Source organism: Rhinoraja longicauda, chromosome 32 (genome assembly GCF_053455715.1).
Source record: "Rhinoraja longicauda isolate Sanriku21f chromosome 32, sRhiLon1.1, whole genome shotgun sequence".
In the NCBI taxonomy this organism is placed as follows: Eukaryota; Metazoa; Chordata; class Chondrichthyes; order Rajiformes; family Arhynchobatidae; genus Rhinoraja; species Rhinoraja longicauda.
Genome location: NC_135984.1, coordinates 5,807,315 through 5,823,953, shown reverse-complemented (window position 1 = coordinate 5,823,953; position 16,639 = coordinate 5,807,315). Strand labels below are relative to the sequence as shown.

At 44.7% G+C, this 16,639-nt stretch overlaps 1 protein-coding gene across 4 annotated transcripts in view; it reads left to right on the top strand.

Annotated features, from left to right (window-relative positions):
• The window catches only part of pcsk7 (proprotein convertase subtilisin/kexin type 7), a 148,265-nt gene that overhangs the window by 98,356 nt on the left and 33,270 nt on the right, over positions 1 to 16,639 (top strand). For all 4 annotated transcript variants that reach the window (XM_078426706.1, XM_078426708.1, XM_078426709.1 and 1 more), the window contains exons 9-10: positions 11,504 to 11,671; positions 14,975 to 15,082. In XM_078426706.1, the coding sequence (XP_078282832.1) occupies positions 11,504 to 11,671; positions 14,975 to 15,082 (276 nt within the window). The remainder of the gene's footprint in view (positions 1 to 11,503; positions 11,672 to 14,974; positions 15,083 to 16,639) is intronic.

Here is a 16,639-nt window from a genome sequence, read left to right as displayed (position 1 = left end):
ATGGACAATCCTCTGAGTGAAAAGGTTGCCCCTGAAGTCCCTCTTAAATCTCTTCCCCTTTCACCTCAAGCCTACGCCCTCTAGCTTTAGAATCCTCCTCCCTGTGGAAAAAAGACTGAGGGTTCACTTTATCCATGTCTCTCATGATCTTGTGTAAGAAAAAACTGCAGATGCTGGCTTAAATTGAAGGTAGACTCAAGATGGTGGAGTAACTCAGCATCTCTGGAGAGAAGAGATGTGATTTTGTTCACCTCTAAGATTACACCGCAGCCACCCATGCTGCAAAGAAAAAAAACCCAGCTTACCCTGCCGCTCGCTCGAACTCAAGCCTATAAACCCCGCCAATATCCAGTGAAAAAAAGGACACAAGGAACTGCAGATGCCGGTTTATAGTAAAAAAGACACAAAATGCTGGAGTAACATGGTGGGTTATGCAGCCTCTCTGGAGAAAATGGATAGGTGATGTTTCAGGTCGACCAAAATAAGATGGTCTCGACCTGAAATGTCACCTATCAATGTTCTCCAGTGATGCCTGACCTACCGGTGTACTCCAGCACTTTGAGTCATTTTTTATGTAACTCAGCATCTGTGGTTCCTTGTATCTCCAGAATATCCTGGTGAATCTGCACTGCCCCCTTTCCAACTTAATGACACCCTTCCTCCAGCTGGGTAGATCATCATCAAAAAATCTCAATGGGCTTCAAAGGAAAGTGGTGTACCCTTCAGTAGGTAGACCAGGTATCTAAAAGAAATTCCTGAGGATACGCCAATGATCACCCATTCACACTAGTTCTATGTTCTTCCACTTTCGTATTAATTCCCTACACACCAGTGGTAAGTTACAGAGGCTTATTAAGAAATTCCTGAAGATCTGTTCTGGAACCACCACATTGATGGAATGTGATGGAAGCAGTATGAAATGTAGGGGGAGTTGATGGTAGGGAGGTTGATGATCTATGTGATGGTCTGGGCTACATCCACAAATCTCCAATTTCTTGCGATCTTAGGCAGAGTTGCTGCAACCAAGCTGCAATGCATCCCGATAATATGGTTTTACGGCGTGTCTGTAGAAGTTGGTAAGAGTTGTTGGAGACATGACAAATGTCCTCAGTCTTTTGAGGAAGTCTTTCATACCACTGTATGGAACTATATTTAAGATCATAAAAACATAAAAGACCTGAAACATTAATTAAGTTTCTCTTTCCACATGTGTTGCTTGACCTGCTGAATGGTTTCTGTTTCAATTTAATATTTCCAGCATCTGTAATTTTTTTTATTTTCATTTTTTTTAAACGCACACAGGCACGCAGGGTCGCACAGGCACACGCACATAGACACGTCCAATATTACCAGCTGTGCTGATTAAATTAAAATTTTCATTGCCTCAAAAATTAGAAATATGTAAAGTAACAGCTTGTTCATATAACTTCGAAAAACTTCATCTCCCACCCGGTCCAAACACCCCAGGCTCATTTTATTATCGTGTTGCTGCATCTCAAGACAGGGCAACAACGACCCTTAACAAGCAATATAAATTCATTGCCTGATATATTTGAACTAGTTTCCAAATGTCTCTTCCTTTGCAAAGCGACGAACAGTGACGGTTCGAATTACCTCAGAAAGTTAGCTAGCATTACAATGTAAGGCAAGTTCGAAGGGTAAAGGATTCTTCAAATGGGTGCAACCAAATGAAGTTATTTATTGATGTTCTCCTCTGCACTCCAGGAATATTCAAGATGGTTCTGTTGATCTGGGCAAATCCCTAATGATGCAACTCTAGTTACGACGTTTTAATCAATTCACCGCATATCATCCGCTTCTTAAAATTCCAGCTTATTGAAAGGAACAGATGCCCTGGAACGGACTTCAACATGAATAGACCATCTTTTGTTCCGTCTGTCTAATACAAGGCCTCTCTGTTCCGGTCTCCTACGGCTTTCAAACTCACCTAAGGTTTAGCAAAGGTCATCCGTCATTGTCGGGTGGTTTGTTACGAGAATGACATAATACAGTTCGAGTGGGAAAATAGGCCGAGTGAAATCTTTTGTCAACATCCAGTGACAGGAAATGTATGAAGCCATAGCTTCCTTTGAAAGGAATTGGATTAGTATCGGTCACAGAGCCCATCCCTTTCTGTTAGACCAATATGCCTTTGGCGTGAAATTCTTGGTAATTTTAAACAGTAAAATACAATGTTGTACAGAACATTGTTAACACAATGTTACACAGAACATCAGTCATTTTTTTAATGTTTCACACAACTGTCTGGGAAAGCAGGCACACAGTTAATTTTAGGACATTTTTGTGCTGTATTTTAAAGATAATGTTGATCTGTGTCATAGGTTTTAAATTTAGAGTTTAGAGGTATAATGTGGATACAGGCCCTTCAGCCCATCGTGTCCATGGCGACCATCGATCAGCCATATACTAGTTCGATGTTAGGCCACATTTGAACTAGGGGCAATTTACAGAGGTCAGTTAACCTACAAACCGGCACGTCTTTGGAACGTACCAGGAAACTGGAGAATGAACACCCATGGAGTCACGGGGAGTACGTACAAACTCCACACAGACACTCCATAAAGACTTCAGAAGTCTTTATATTCTGCTTAGACTGGGAAGAAATTCAATGCCTGCACTTTCCAACCCAGCAATCATTTGAACATTTCTCTCTTGTTCTAATGATGCTGAAGGTCAACAAGTCCCCATGACCTGATGATCTGCATTCTAAATTGTTACGGGTGGCAGGGATAGTGGATGAATTGGCTGTTATCCTATCTTCGGTGAAGAGATACAGCAAGGAATGAAGGTTCACTCGGCTGATCCTTTGGGTGAAAGGGGTTGTGTATGAATGAAGGTGGAGGAGGTTTCCCCACAATCATTGGAATGGAGAAGAATGAGATTTGATCTTAACGCAAGATGATTGACTAGGCCAATGCTGAGAGAATTATTTTCCCGAGTTGGGGAATCTGGATGCCCGGAGCATAGTTTCAGGCAAAAATGAGCAGGAATTTTTTCTCGTAAAAGATTGTGAATCCTTGGCCATCTCTCTAACCCAGAGAACAGGTAAAGAGTCATTGAACATGTTCAAAGTGGAAATTAACAGACATATTAAATGCAAGGGAGTCAAGAGGTGTGGGGAGAGAGTGGAAGAGTGGTGTTGAGTCAAAGATTAGATCAGCTAATGACCAGAAAAGCAGAGCAATCTCAAGGGGCTGATTGGCTGCTCTCCTGTTTCGCATATGCTTCTTTTTGCAAATGATATCAGGAATCTTTCTGTAATAGAAATGAACTGCAGTAGTTGGTTTATGTCAAGGATAGACACGAAAATGCTGGAGTAACTCAGCGGGTCAGGCAGTGTCTCTGGAGAAAATGGAGAGGTGATTTTTCGGGTCATAAAACCTTCTTCCGACTGCTTCTTCAGTCAGAAGAAGAGTCCTGACCCAAAACGTCCCCTCCATTTTCTCCAGAGATGCTGACTGAGCCGCCGAGTTACTCCAGCGTCTTGTGTCCATCTCAGGAATTTTTTGCTTGTTTTTCAAGAATTAGGAACAGTGTTTCCCCGGCAAATGTTTGGTGTTCCCTCAGAGTTTGATCGCAGGGTTTGCAAGAGCAGAGCATCCCTGGAGAAGGGTCCTTAAGAGTGTTTATGTTACCACGGGGTCCCTCAAACTGTATTTGCATCTGCAAAGTATCCCAAAGAGTCTATTAATATTTACAGGGATTCATTGACGTCAGTAAATGCATGCGGGGGGATGTCTAGAATGAAGCTGATAGTTGGAAATCGCAAAGAGTGCGATGACATTAGCACGGGATCCCCAGAATTGTGAAGACATTTACAGGAATCCCAAGGAGAGTGTTAATACTTAAAAAGAGGAAATGCTTCCATATATGTGTCTATATATAAAATACTTTTCCACTCAGGAAATCCCAAAGGCAGTCACTGCTTTAATATAGGAAACATATTGTGAAATATTTACAGTCAGAATATTGCAGCATGGGAATAGGGCCTTCAGCCCAATTTGCCCACACCAAACAACGTGCCCCATCCACATTAGCCCCACCTGCTCGGCATTTACTCCATATCCCACCAAACCTATCCCATCCATGTACCTGTCGAAATGTTTCTTAAACGTTATGATAGGACCTGCCTCAACTACCTCCTCCGGCAGCTCATTCCATACACCTACCAACCTTTGTGTAAAAAAAAGTTGTCCCTCAGAATCCTATTAAATCTTTCGCCCCTTCACCTTAAACCTATGTCCTCTGGTTCTTGATTCTCCTACTCTGGGCAAAAAAACTCTGTGCATTTACCCTGTAGATTCCTCTCATGAACTTATACACCTCTATAAAATCACCCCACCTGCAGTCCAAAGACTAAAGTCTGCCTACTCAGCCTCTCCCTGTAGCTCAGGCCCTCAAGTCCTGACAACATCAATGTGTGTATTTGTTAAAGGCTCATATGTTGAGGAAAATGTGAATAATACACTGATCCGTGGAACAGAATTGAAACCACGGCACCTAACCATGGATTGAACAAAAGTTAATTTGATGCTTTTCACAAAATGATAGAATATTAATTCGGAGCTGCAGCGTTGTTAAATTTCATTTGAAGGGTAAAAGTCATAAAAATGTAGTATAGCTTTAAAATGGCTCCATATGGTACTGCTGTTGTGATGTGGTAGATTCACTAGCCAACATGGCGGCACAGTGGCACAGCTAGTAGAGTTGTGCTACCCCACAATGCCAGAGACCAAAATCGATTTTGACCTCGGTCTGTGTGGAGTTTTGCACACTCTCTCTCCCTGTGACCCAGTGGGTTTCCTCCAGGTGCTCTGGTTTCCTCCTACATCCCAAAGACTGGTGGGTTTATAGGTTGTCATAAAAAGGAACTGCAGATGCTGGTTTACACTAAAGATAGACACAAATGCTATCCCACTTGGGCACTCACTTGTCTCTAGTTAACAATCAGCCCATCAGGGAACCTCCTTGCCTAAGGTCATCTATTGCCAGCCCTGATTTGTCCTGGATCTTTTCCTCGCTTCCAGTTCCCCCCCACCCCCCTACATTACAATCAGTCTGAAGAAGGGTCCCGAGCCCAAATATTACATGTACAATTTCTCCAGAGATGCTGCCTGACCCATTGAGTTACTCCAGCATTTTGTGTCTCTCTTGGGTTTGCAGATTAATAGTCCTCTGTAACTTACAGAGTAGTGTGTAGGGAATTAATACAAAAGTGGAAGAACATAGAACTAGTGTGAATGGGTGATCATTGGCGTGGACTCAGTGGGCTGAAGGGCCTGTTACAAAGCTGTATCTTTACATCAATTCAAGGTATAAAATTATCACATTGAAAAAGCTCTAGAGAGCAGTTCTCAGTGCAGTTTAGAGATTTTGGATTGATGGGATTTAAATTTGGGGTGGCAAAGCAGTAGAGTTGCTACCTTACAGCGCCAGAGACCCTCACTATGGGTGCTGTCTGTGCAGAGTTTGCATGTTCTTCCCGTGACTGCGTGGGTTTTCTCCGGGTGTTCCGGTTTCCTCCCACATTCCAAGACGTGCAGGTTTGTAGGTTAATTGGATTCTGTAAATTGTTCCTAGTGTGTAGGATAAGTGCTAGTATACAGGTGATCGTTGGTCGGCGTGGTCACGGTGAGCTGAGGGGCCTGTTTCTGCACTGTATCTCTAAACTAAACTCAACTAAATCTAAACCATTAAAAGTGCTTTTGTTCACTGACTGTCTCACGGCCATCCTAATATGTGTTGTGAACCATGATTCCGATAACAATGACACAAAGTGAAAGAGGCCGCAGACAAACTAACACTGAAGGAGGAAAATCCCATTTCTATCAGTGTATTACATTGAGTTGCTCGGTAATGAAGAGCTGGGCCCTGAGCATTCAATTGTCAGGAGACCTTGTCCAAGCATCTGAGAGATCATTAAGATGCTGCTTCCTGTGGTCAATTATCCATTTAACAATGAGCAAGCATCCTGTTTACAGCAATTACATGCTGAAGGTTTCAGCCTGAGAATCGCATTAATAGTTTATTCCCGGTTTGGATTCACGGACTAGGGAAAACATCCTCCCAACGTCTGGCCTATCCTCGCAGAATCTTGCAACAATAAAATAATTTCCCTTCTTTCTAAATCCCAGAAAGTATTGGCCCAGTCTCCCTAATCTTTCCTAATAACACGACTCATTCACTGACTAGCCAGCCTGTCTGAACGCTGGTCCCAAATATTAAGTAGGAAAAGGAGAGGGGAGATGTTTCTTGATTGGAAAGAGAGATACGTGCATATGGGCTGATGGGAGGGGTGATGACATGAAGCAGAGTTGAGAGGAGAGTGTGAGTTACCAGAGTGTGCAGGAAGCTCTGGTTTCTCTCTCCCCTGACTCTCAGTCTGAAGAAGGGTCTCGATCCAAAACGTCACCTATTCCTTTTCTCCAGAGATGCTGCCTGACCCGCAGAGTTACTCCAGAATTTTGTGTCCATCTTCAGTTTAATCCACCTTCTGCAGTTCTTTCCTACACAAGTAGAGCCAGTCTGTGGAGGACAGACATGAAATGCCGGTTTAACTCAGCGGGTCAGGCGGCAGCATCTCTGGAGAAAAGGAATAGATGACATTTCGGGTCGGAACTCTTCTTCAGACTGAAAGATAGAGAAGGCCAGAACAAAACAGGGCCGGCAACAGATGACCTCATGAAGGGTGGAGTCCATAAAGGCCCATTGTTGGCTGGGAAAGATGTGCTAACTGCAAGGATGCGAACAGTGAAACTAGTAGGATGGGTAGGGTGGGGGAGGGGGCTCCTCAGTCTTGGCCGGAGGCTCTGAAGTTCCTCATTATATATTTAGAGTAGCTTTAACTAGGAAAATACAAGGAGAGGCACTTCCTCTGTGGCAGTTGGAGACCTGCACTTGTTTCATTTCGAGCTGCTAATGTTTACTCTACAGTTGTTCAAATACCAGAGTAGTTTGTGTGAGAATCTCTTCAGTCCATAATTCAAACAGTTAGTTTAGTTTACAGATACAGTGCTGAAACAGGCCCTTCGGCCCACCGAGTCCGTGCCGACCAGCAATCCCCGCATGCTAACATTGCTCTATGCACACTAAAGACTATTTTACATTTATACCAAGCCAATTAACCTGTGGCTCGTGAATTTAACCGGGACTAGTCCAAACAACTCTGAAGTTCAGATGAAAGGTGATTAACCTGAAACATGACGTTATGTTTCTCTCTCCACTGTTGCTTCTTCACCTGGTGAACATTTCCAGCATTTGTTTTCCTTTCAGATATCCTGAATCCACAATTTTTTGTTTCTTTTTTGTTTTCTGTGGCTCGGGAGCCTCGATTTTCGGGAGCCTCGATCGCCTCGTGGCACCACGGGAGAAGAATGAGGAGGAGATAAGACTTTGCCTTCCATCACAGTGAGGGTGTGCCTGGGGCAATCACTGTGATGGCTGTTTGTGTTAAAAAATTGTAATTGTGTGTCTTGTGTTCTTTATTGTCTACTGCCGGACCCTGACGTGAGAGGACGCTGGCGCTATTTGTTCGCCGCTTCTCCGTCAGGACAGTTCGTTTGTTTGTTTTTATGTCTTGACTGTTCTTGTAAAGCGTCTTTGAGCATTTGGAAAAGCGCTATATAAAATAAATGTTTATTATATTATATTATATTAAAAACACAGTTCATCTTGAGGGATGAACACAGAGCCGAGAGTGAATGGATATATTAAAGGGGCAGTATTTTAAATTAAAGAGGTCTCTGTCATAAAATTAACATCTGAGCCAGAATATTTATTTCTAAACTATGGGAATTGTGAAAGACTGATTCTTCACAGTGCTATCATAAATTAGCAAGTCACCATCTTCATTCTCATTTGGCAAATTCATAAAATATTGACGCCAGTTAATGGCCGACCTTAATGTTGTCAGAGAGCACAGGCGGAATTCAATACTTTAAATATGATTTACTCATCAAGGGAATATTTCCTGGTCGTTTTTTTTAGCAGGCATTTGGGAACCTTCTCCATTGATACTGAGCCAGGTGGAGAGATCATTGTGTAGGAAGGAACTGCTGATGCTGGTTTAAACCGAAGAGATCAGTGGCAGAGCAGAGGAATGGTGATGCTGTATTGGCCACACACTCTGGGTGTGACGCCCAGCCACTGCCATCACCATGTCTCGTCCTTGTGAGACATTGACTCACAGCGCCAGAGACCCGGGTTCGATCCTGACCTCGCGTGGAAACTGCGGCCACCCGCGACCCGCCCACACCATGGCACTATCTTCGATGTTCGCATCCCAATCCTGAGAATTTGCATTTGCGTTTGCATGTTTTATTTCTGTTTTTTAAATTATTATTGCCCCCGTTGTAGTTATCACGATACAGCCTTTCTCATTGCTCTCACCCTCACCCACATGCAAACCTTCGCACACAACCCCACATGTGCAATCTCACTCTCCTCGAAAAAAACCAGATCAAGTTACAGTAGTATTGCTATTTCAGATAATTTAATTTTTTTCTCTCACATATGTGTTTGCCAATTTGCAATACAGACTGAGTTCGAATAAAATTAATGTTGCATGGAAGCTGAAGACTGTAAATAATATTCCCTGTGTACAAGCTGACGCCTTGTTGCAAGGCCCTCATTGTTAGTACATGAAGGGTCATTTTACATCATTTTATTTTATAACACAGCCCTGGAGAATTGAAGGATTTTCAGTCTGTTCCTACACGAGATATTTTATCTCCAGAGCTGTCAATACGGCGTCTGTAAACCGGATAATAATCCTAGGTAAAATCTTAATACTGCACTTGTGGGTTCCTGTTATTTGAGACTAACTGCACGGAAATAGGCCCCTTGGCCCACCGAGTCCGCACCGACCAGCGATCACCCGTACGCTGATTCTACCCCACAGGCCAGGGATAATTTACAGAAACCAATTAACCTGCAAACCTGTACGTCTATGGAATGTGGGAGGAAACCGGAGCACCCGGAGACAACCCATGCGGTCACAGGGAGTACGTGCAAAGTCCGTACAGACAGCAGCCGTAGTCGGGATCAACCCGGTTCTCTGGAGCTGTGAGAGAGAAACTCTTACCGCTGCTCCACTGTGCAGCCCTCATTGTAAAGACAGACTTGAAATTGAGGTTTGATCTTCGAGTTATTAATTATCTACAGTTCCTGTGGAAAATGCATGTTAAGATGCGCTGGAGACATATTTTTAATCGTTCAAACACAAATGCTGGAAAATTCTAGTTTATCAGTCACTCAACTGGTACAAATTAAGAATCCGTTTTAAAGAGACAGCTGGTTTCAAATTAATGTCAGTGTGTGCAGTGGTTTGAAAATTCTGGGAATTAATTTTTCACTCTTTTGGCTGATAGCCAATATTGGGGAATTTGATACGGACGGTGGGAATTGAAAATGGGTAACAAATTCTTCAAAGCCTTTAATTCGCCATCAGGGATTAGCCAAAATAATAATTTGGTTCCATTGCTACTGTCTTTTATGTCTGGGTTGCCAAACTATTTTTGTTGTGTCTCTGCCTGTAATCAGAAATTAAATACAGGTCTTACTTGACTTAGAAAAGGAGCACGCTCCTAATGAAAACATTTTGCTAAGCACAAATTAATAAATCGTAAAAGGCCGGGCAAAATTCATTACGCCATTTCAGTACAAGGCATTCTTTAGACAGTGAGCGGAGCTCTTTTAAAGCAACTTTTAAATCAAAGACGTGCGCAATGGCAAAAAAATTATAAATTGAACGTTCACAGTTCTAGGAATTACTGTAGTTCAAAGTTTGTATGGTGGCTGTGTGGCTCCCTTCAACGTCTCACTGTGTGATGGTTGAAGAGACACATTCATCACTGCTTGTGACTGCCTCAAGGGATGTAATGGGGATGGAGAGGGATGACATCTCCACATCTGTGCCACTGAAATGCGAGACCCGTTTCGTCATGGACACAGTGGTTGCTGTTGCAATTGAAACTTTGGTTTACCTCCAATCTGAGATCTGTGTGACTCCGTGGGTCAAAGATATCATGTCCGTCCACTTTGTCGAAAATGACGTTGTAAGTAATATCTCCTGGAGACATTACGATCGAACAAATGGACCCACACTGCACTATGTACAACCTTTTATCTGCACGGCACACAATGGCAACCATTTCTTCTGCTTTCCACCAAGGATCCCCTTTCTGATAAACCAAATGTACTGTATCTGCTGCTCAAGGTTTCTAAATCGTACTTATACAAGCTTCCATCTACGTTTGGTCTTTGTCATGCTATTAAATGTGCTTAAAATAAAACAAAGCATGTTCCATTACAATATTTAGCACTCTACTGTAATAAGATGATGATTCAAGGACTCACCTGAGAATAAATACTAAGCTCAAACCATGACTGTAATACAAAACCCTTCCAGGCAAGTCCGAGCTTAACCAGAAGCACCTTCATACGTTATCTTCCTTGTTATAGAAAGAACAAGGGAGCAGCATTCTATGCTGGAGTTATGACTCTTTGGCCACTTTGATCTCAGCAAGCCTTTGATCAACAGATTGTCAAAGATTTGAACTGCTACAAAATTCTGGTGATGACATCTTGTTCACCCAGTCTCATGGTCTGAGGCTGATGCATCCTGAAACCAGTAACATTTTTCAAAAGGTTTTTGCGTGCTTCAAATACCGCTCAGCCAGTGAGTGGGGAGAGGCACCAATTTAACCTGCCCCACTGGATCACAAATGTTTTGTTCTGACTGTAATTTATGTCCCAACACGTGAATTAATAATCCTGCATTTACTGACCTGGTTTATGGAAGTAGCACAATGCCAGGACTTGAGGTCTTGTCGACTTGAGTGAGGTCAAATGGCAGCAGACTCAGCATTCTTGTATCCCTTTATTATCACCTCTTCCCCAGCCAACAATGGCCCATTGTGGGCTCCACCCTTCCTTGATCATCTGTTGCAGGCCCTGCTTTGATCTGGCATCCAGTTCCTTTCCCTCGACTTTAAGTTTGAAGAAGGGTCCCGACCCGAAAGGTCACCCATCCTTTTTCTCCAGGGATGCTGCCTGACCCACTGAGTTACTCCAGCACTTTGTGTCTATCATCGGTATATACAAGCATCTGCAGTTCCATTCTACACATATCTACCACTGGAGTTTGAAGTACTTTGTGAATAATATCTACCACTGGAGTTTGAAGTACTTTGTAAATCCAGGTATCTCTTTGAGGTGAGTTTGGGATTTTAATTGCCATGGGCAAATGACCAATTTTTCTATCGAACCTATAGATTATAATCAGAACTTTCCAAGTTAGAGTTTGCTGTAGTAAACTCTAACTATAGTGGTTGTTGATGAGCTAAATCAGGTTTCCTGATCTCCCAGTTCAAACTAACCCAAGCCTCTCTGGAGATGCACTAGTGGTTAATCGTTCTACCCTACGCTGGAGATGCACCAGTGGTTAATCATTCTTCCTTACTCTGTTGCTCTGCCTATTTAGGTGACGTCTGACTGGCAGATGCAAGACGGTACAGGCTGCACTGAAGGGCACACTGGGACCTCCGCTGCTGCGCCACTGGCTGCGGGAATGGTTGCGTTGATGCTGCAGGTTCGCCCGTGCCTCACCTGGCGGGACGTTCAGCACATCATTGTCTTCACGGCCACGCGGGTAAGAACGGGGCACGGCTGGGCACAACGGCATCTTCACACATTAACTCAAAGGCCCAGCCATTTGGCACAACGGACCAATAATGGTGTTTATACTCGTGTTTGCAACTCTACCCATAACTCACCATTAAAAGGGCGGCACAGTGGCACAGCGGGAGATTTGCTGTGTTACACCTCCAGAGACCTAGGTTCAATCCTGACTACGGGTGCTGTCTGTACGGAGTTTGCACATTCTCCCTGTAACCGCGTGGGTTTCCTCCTGGTGCTCCTGTTTCCTCCCACACTCCAAAGACGCACAGGTTAATTGGTTTCTGTAAAATTATAACTTGTCCTTAGCGGGGAGGATAGTACTAGCATATGGGTTGATCGCCGGTCGGCACAGACTCGATGGGCCGAAGGGCCTGTTTCTACTCTATCTCTCAACTAAACTCAACTAAACTTCTCCCCTTTAAATCTCTTTTTTTTTTAACTGAACTAGATACAGCCAGTGACACACAAAGTGGACAAGTTTCCATTAGCGTGTACTTTCCAAATCTATCTTAGGCACAGACAATAAAACCTAAAAGGGAAACTTCATCACCACAGCACAAGACAATGGCATTTCCTCAAATTATCACAATACAATCCCATGAATAATATTGTCTTTAGATTTTCAATCTGCACCTTCCAGTAAATGCTGCAGAGTTTGGTATTCTCAAAACAAATCCTCCTAATCGTGGTTTAAAAAATGTAGAAGATTGTACAGTGTGGAGTTGGAAAAGTCTTTGTGAGAGGATTGTGGTGAGGGATGGATTGTAGGGATGGAAATGGAGGCTTACGGTGAAGTGACAGAAGTCTTGTGACCCTTTTCAATCCAGACACAATGAGATGATACAATGATAGATGATAGATGGAATGATAAAATGGAGAGTTATAAGTTTGGAGGGGGGGGGGCGGTGGCAGGGAGAGGAGAGGGGTGGATTGCGGGGGGAGATGTGGAGAGACGAGAGGGGAAGGAGGTGGGGGGGAGAGGAGGGAGCAGGGACGGGGAGAGAGGGAGAGGGGAGGGCGGAGTGGGGAGAGGAGAGTAAGCGAGGGAGAAGGGGAAGCGGAGAGTGAGAGGGCGAACTCGGGCCCTCCTTTGCTGAATTCTATATTATGTGGTCCATTGACCAGTTTTTCCGAGAGATTTTCAACGGGAAACACCAGTCCTCAGGAGTTTGGGTGGAGAGAAACAAAATAGTAACATCTGTCTCAAAGCCAGATGTGAAGAATGGATTTCCTAGAACTGAGAGATTTTGCTTATCGGGGTCGGGCTTGGTTTCTGATGGTTTCATGGGACACAGATCGGCAACATGTTGCTTTTGTGTGGGAAGGCCAAACTAATAAATATAGGAATCATTAATAAACCCTGTCGGTAATTCAGGAGATTATTTTATTCAGAGAACAGTGAGACGACAGAACATTACAACACAAGAGCAAGCCCTTCAGCCCAACGTGGAGGCCAAGTCAATGGATATTTTTAAGGCAGAGATAGATAGATTCTTGATTAGTACGGGTGTCAAGGGTTATGGGGAGAAGGCAGGAGAATGGGGTTAGGAGGGAGAGATAGATCAGCCATGATTGAATGGCGGAGTAGACTTGATGGGCAAAATGGCCTAATTCTGCTCCTATCACTTGTGAACTTATGACATGTCTATGTCGAATATGATGCCAAAATTAAACCATTCCTTCTGCCTGCACGTGATCCATATCCCCACATTCCCTAAATATTCATGTCTATCTCAAGGTGTCTTCAATGCCACGATCGTATCTGCCTGCATTGCCACTCCTGGCAGCGTGTTCCACACACACACGTCGCTCTCTGTGTAAAAAAAAACAACTAATTCCCTTGTACATCACCTTTCAATCTTTCCCTTTTCCCATAAACCTATACTCTTTGGAATTTCACATTTCTTCTGTGGGGAAAAAAAAGGATCTGATTGTCCACTGTGTCTATGCCTCTGAAATTGGCAAACTTCTATCAGGTCTCCCCCTCAGTCTCCAACGCTCTATAGAGAAAATATTCCAAGCTAATCCAGCCTCTCCTTGTAGCTAATACTTTCTAATTCAGGCAGCATCCTGCATCCAGCTCTTCCGCATCCACTCCAAAGCCGACACCTCCTTTCTGTAACGGGGAGGTCAGAACCGAACGCAATACTCCAAATGCATCCTACCAAGGTTTTAGAAAGCTGCAACATGACGTTCTGACTCGTATGCTCAATGCTGTGACTGATGAAGGCAAGCATACCATGTCTTCTTTGCCACTCTTAACACCTTATGTTGCTACTGAGGACACCATGAACTTGGCTAAAGGGTAAAAATGAACGTGATTCACATTTCAATGCACCAGTGCCGAGGTACTGTGTCAGGTTTTTTGTTGTGTGCTATCCAGAGAGCGTAAAGACAATACATGATCACAATCAAGCCACCCACAGTGTGTTTCTGGCATCCGTCCATCTGCGGGAGATGATGGTGTGGCTTGGCGTCGTCCTGCATGGAGAGGGGGATTTTTCAGTGTCCTCTCCATTTGATTTGGCCGCTGAGCTTGGGCAGGTAAATGGGAATATAAACTTGCCCAGCATCTGCGTTCCCCTCTCGACCTGATAGGCTGATTCCAGAGGAACGGCGTGGCTGCTGCGTCTGGGGCTACTCGGTTGCAGGAGTAGGCGGAAGGAGGACGCTCGAGGGATCAGCCGACCGTCTCTAGGGACTCCAGCTCCAGTGCCTTTGGCTTGCCTGAGCCTTACCCACAAGGCAGCGGGGTGCTATGTAACCCATAGCTGGGACCTGGTTGATGGGCGTCAGGACGTGTCCACACGCCGGTGGGCCTGCACGTCGCATCTCTGGGGGCCAGAGTTCCTCCGAGATTCCTGCGCAGTTTAGCCTGGGACTGGAGGTGGCCCCAGTGACCATGTGTTGTCACGAGGAGGCACTGCGAGAGTCTTGATGATGCAGAGGTTGTGTACTGGGTGGGGGAGGTCACGCACTCGGCTTCCTTTTACGCAAAATTTGCTAGCCAGCGGCATCTGGATTTACACCAGGGCATTAGACACATGCAACACACTGTGGCTCACGCCACCAACACGCTGTGTATAGATACGGGATAAAGGGAATAACGTTTAGTGCAAGATAAAGTACAATTAAAGATAGTTTGAAGTTCTCCAATGAGGTAGATAGCAGCTCAGGACTGCTCTCATTATTGGTAGGATGGTTCAGTTGCCTGATAACAGAAGTAACTGTTGAATGCCGCTTATTTTCATTGGGTTTTTCTCTTTGCCTTTAGTTTGATGACCTCATTGCTGATTGGGAAGTGAATGGAGCTGGGTTCAGCCACAGTCACCAGCATGGCTTTGGCCTGCTGAATGCCTGGCGCATGGTGAACGCTGCAAAGGTGGGTGTCATTCCGGGCGGGTGTGCCATCTCATTCCTCACGGAGGGTCTCAAACAGGATCAGCGGGAAAACGGGGGTGGCACAGTGGTGCAGCGGTAGAGTTGCTGCCTCGCAGCGCCAGGGACCCAGGTTTGATCCTGACTGCGGGTGCTGTCTGTACGGAGTTTGTACGTTCTCCCCGTGACCTGCGTGGGTTTTCTCCGGGTGCTCCGGTTTTCTCCCACACTCCAAAAACGTACAGTTTTGTAGGTTATTTTGCTTTGTTAAAATGTAACTTGTCCCGAGTGTGAAGGATAGTGATCAGCGTGGACTCGATGGGCCGAAGGGCCTGTTTCCACGCAGTTTCTCTAAACTAAAATAAACTAAACAGAGATTAGACCAGAAGGGAGGGATTCAAGCATCAACGGCCCAACTCAGGCACCAATAATATTCTCTCTGATCACTGTCTAATGACTTTTGGTTGACACCAGCATATCCTGGACTTAATGGGTCTATTGCTGGTAATTACCGGGAGCCAGTTTCCTGATGATACAATGGTCACAAACTGTTAAAACATGTTTTCCTCAAACAAGATTTTAAAAGCGATTTTAAAGGTGAGACAGAGGCGTAGCTACTGCCTCGCCGCGCCAGAGATCAGGGTTCGATCCTGACCTCGGGTGCTGTGTGTGCGTAGTTTATCCATTCTCCCTGTGACCGCATCCTCTGGGTGCTCCGGTTTCCTCCCACATCCCAAAGTCGTGCAGGTTTGTAGATTAATTGCCCTTATCGTGTAGGGAGTGGATGCGAAAGTGGGATAAAATAGAACTCTTGTGAACAGGTGATCGATAGTCGGCATGGACCCCAATGACCATTGGTGGAGCGGGAGCACGTGGCCGCTGGCTGGGTGAGGTCAAGTGGGGCGCAGGGCGGTGACGTCACGCTTTGTCCCTTATTTGGGAGTGAGGAAGTTGGCAACCCTACTAATACGGGACAAGGGCGGTCCCGAGTACGGGACAAACTAATTTAGCCCAAAATCCAGGATCTCCCGGCTAATACGGGACAGTTGGCAACCCCAGTGCCAGGGCTACCCGCAGGGTTCCCGGTTCGCGGCGCGAGTCCTCGGTCCACGGTGGGCAAGCCGGGCCTTCCGGGCGGGTGTGCCAACTCAGTCCATGGCAGACAAGTCCGCAATGCAGCTGTAGGCAAGATTTTCATAGTATCTGCACCTCACCATCCTTGCACACATGACAATAAACTCGACTTGACATGGAACTGCTTTCCCCATATTCTGGATTCTCTCAGAAGAAAGGAAGTTAATGAAATCCAAATATAATTCTAAAACCATTAAAGATCACCCTTCAACCGTCTAAAATCAATGTAATTCATGTTTTATGTATCCTGTCTTCACCATTTAGTCTCCTCATCCCTTGCATCATTCAGTGATTTTGCAATGCCTATGTGCATACTGATTATACTGGCAGATTTATAATCTAGAGGCTGGATATGACTTTGAGTCATGAGTTCAAATCCCAGCATGGCATCTGGAAAATTTCAGGATTAAATTAATTCAGTTAACTG